This window comes from Parus major, unplaced genomic scaffold, assembly GCF_001522545.3.
Source record: "Parus major isolate Abel unplaced genomic scaffold, Parus_major1.1 Scaffold1573, whole genome shotgun sequence".
NCBI lineage: Eukaryota > Metazoa > Chordata > Aves > Passeriformes > Paridae > Parus > Parus major.
In genome coordinates, this window is record NW_015380415.1 from 125 (window position 1) to 1175 (window position 1051).

At 67.8% G+C, this 1051-nt stretch overlaps 1 protein-coding gene across 1 annotated transcript; it reads right to left on the minus strand.

The window, feature by feature from the left end:
• Positions 1 to 220: 220 nt before the first annotated feature.
• On the minus strand, positions 221 to 1042 carry LOC107199634 (TBC1 domain family member 25-like). The gene is made up of 3 exons (XM_015616946.2): positions 919 to 1042; positions 485 to 594; positions 221 to 406 (listed from the first exon to the last, which is right to left on the minus strand). Exons 1-3 carry the CDS (start codon positions 1003 to 1005, stop codon positions 247 to 249), a joined length of 357 nt encoding a protein of 118 aa, XP_015472432.1. The 5' UTR covers positions 1006 to 1042; the 3' UTR covers positions 221 to 246.
• Between the last annotated feature and the right edge of the window lie 9 nt (positions 1043 to 1051).

Here is a 1051-nt window from a genome sequence, read left to right on the forward strand (position 1 = left end):
CCCCAGGCTCTCAGCACCACCTGACACCCACCCAAAAGCACCTGAGTGTCCCAGGGGTGGGTCCTTGGGTGTGTCCCCACTCTCCCAGGTGTGTCCCCATTCTCCCAGGTGTGTCCCAGGTGCGTCCCCCTGTGCCCAGGTGTGTCCCCACTCTCCCAGGTGCGTCCCCACCCACCCAGGTGTGTCCACCTGTGCCCAGCTGTGTTCCAGCTGTGTCCCCTTGTGCCCAGGTGTGTCCCAGGTGTGTCACTCACTGTCGGGGGGGTTCCTGACGTCCAGGCGCAGCCTCAGGGTGGGCCGGGCGCAGGTGAAGGCATTGGCCAGGTCACCATCGCTCAGCAGAGGCACAAAGGTGTCCTGGCCCTGCCCATCCCGTGCTGCAAAGCTCAGCACGAAGCTTTTCTTCCTGAAAGAGCGACAGGTGAGGTCACCTGGGAGTTCCGGGGGGGTCCCAGGTGGGGTTTTGGGGGAGGAAGGTGCTCACCCCTGCAGGTCGAAGGCTCGGGCCAGGATGTGCTGCAGCACATCCAGCGAGGTGATCTGCGGGTCCACGGCAAACGAGCGGAACTCGGGCGGCTGCTGCCCCTCGTTCTTCTGCGGGAGGAGCGTCAGAGGGTCCCGGAGGGTCCCGCGGGGGTCCCGGAGGGTCCCGGAGCCCCCCCGGCCCCTCACGGCGACTCAACATGGCGGCACTCTCCCCTCACCGCGACAACGCGGAGAGCCTCCCGCGCCGCTGATTGGCTGCCGGGCCTTCACGTGACCCGAGAGGCGGGAAAATTTCCCGCCGGCGCCACACCCGCCTCGCCGAGCTGATTGGTTGTCCGAACCCACGTGACCCCACCCTTAACTCCGCCCACAACTCATCATAATAACCGCGCCCACGCGAGGCCCCGCCCACAACCACGCCCCATCCCTTACCTTGACGCGCACGCGCACAACCTCGCACTCCTCCTCCAGCGAGGCTCCGCCCCCCGGCGAGACCCCGCCCCCCGCCGCCGCCGCCATGTTGGGGCGGGGTCTCGGGGGGGATTGGGGGTTTTGGGGGGGTTTC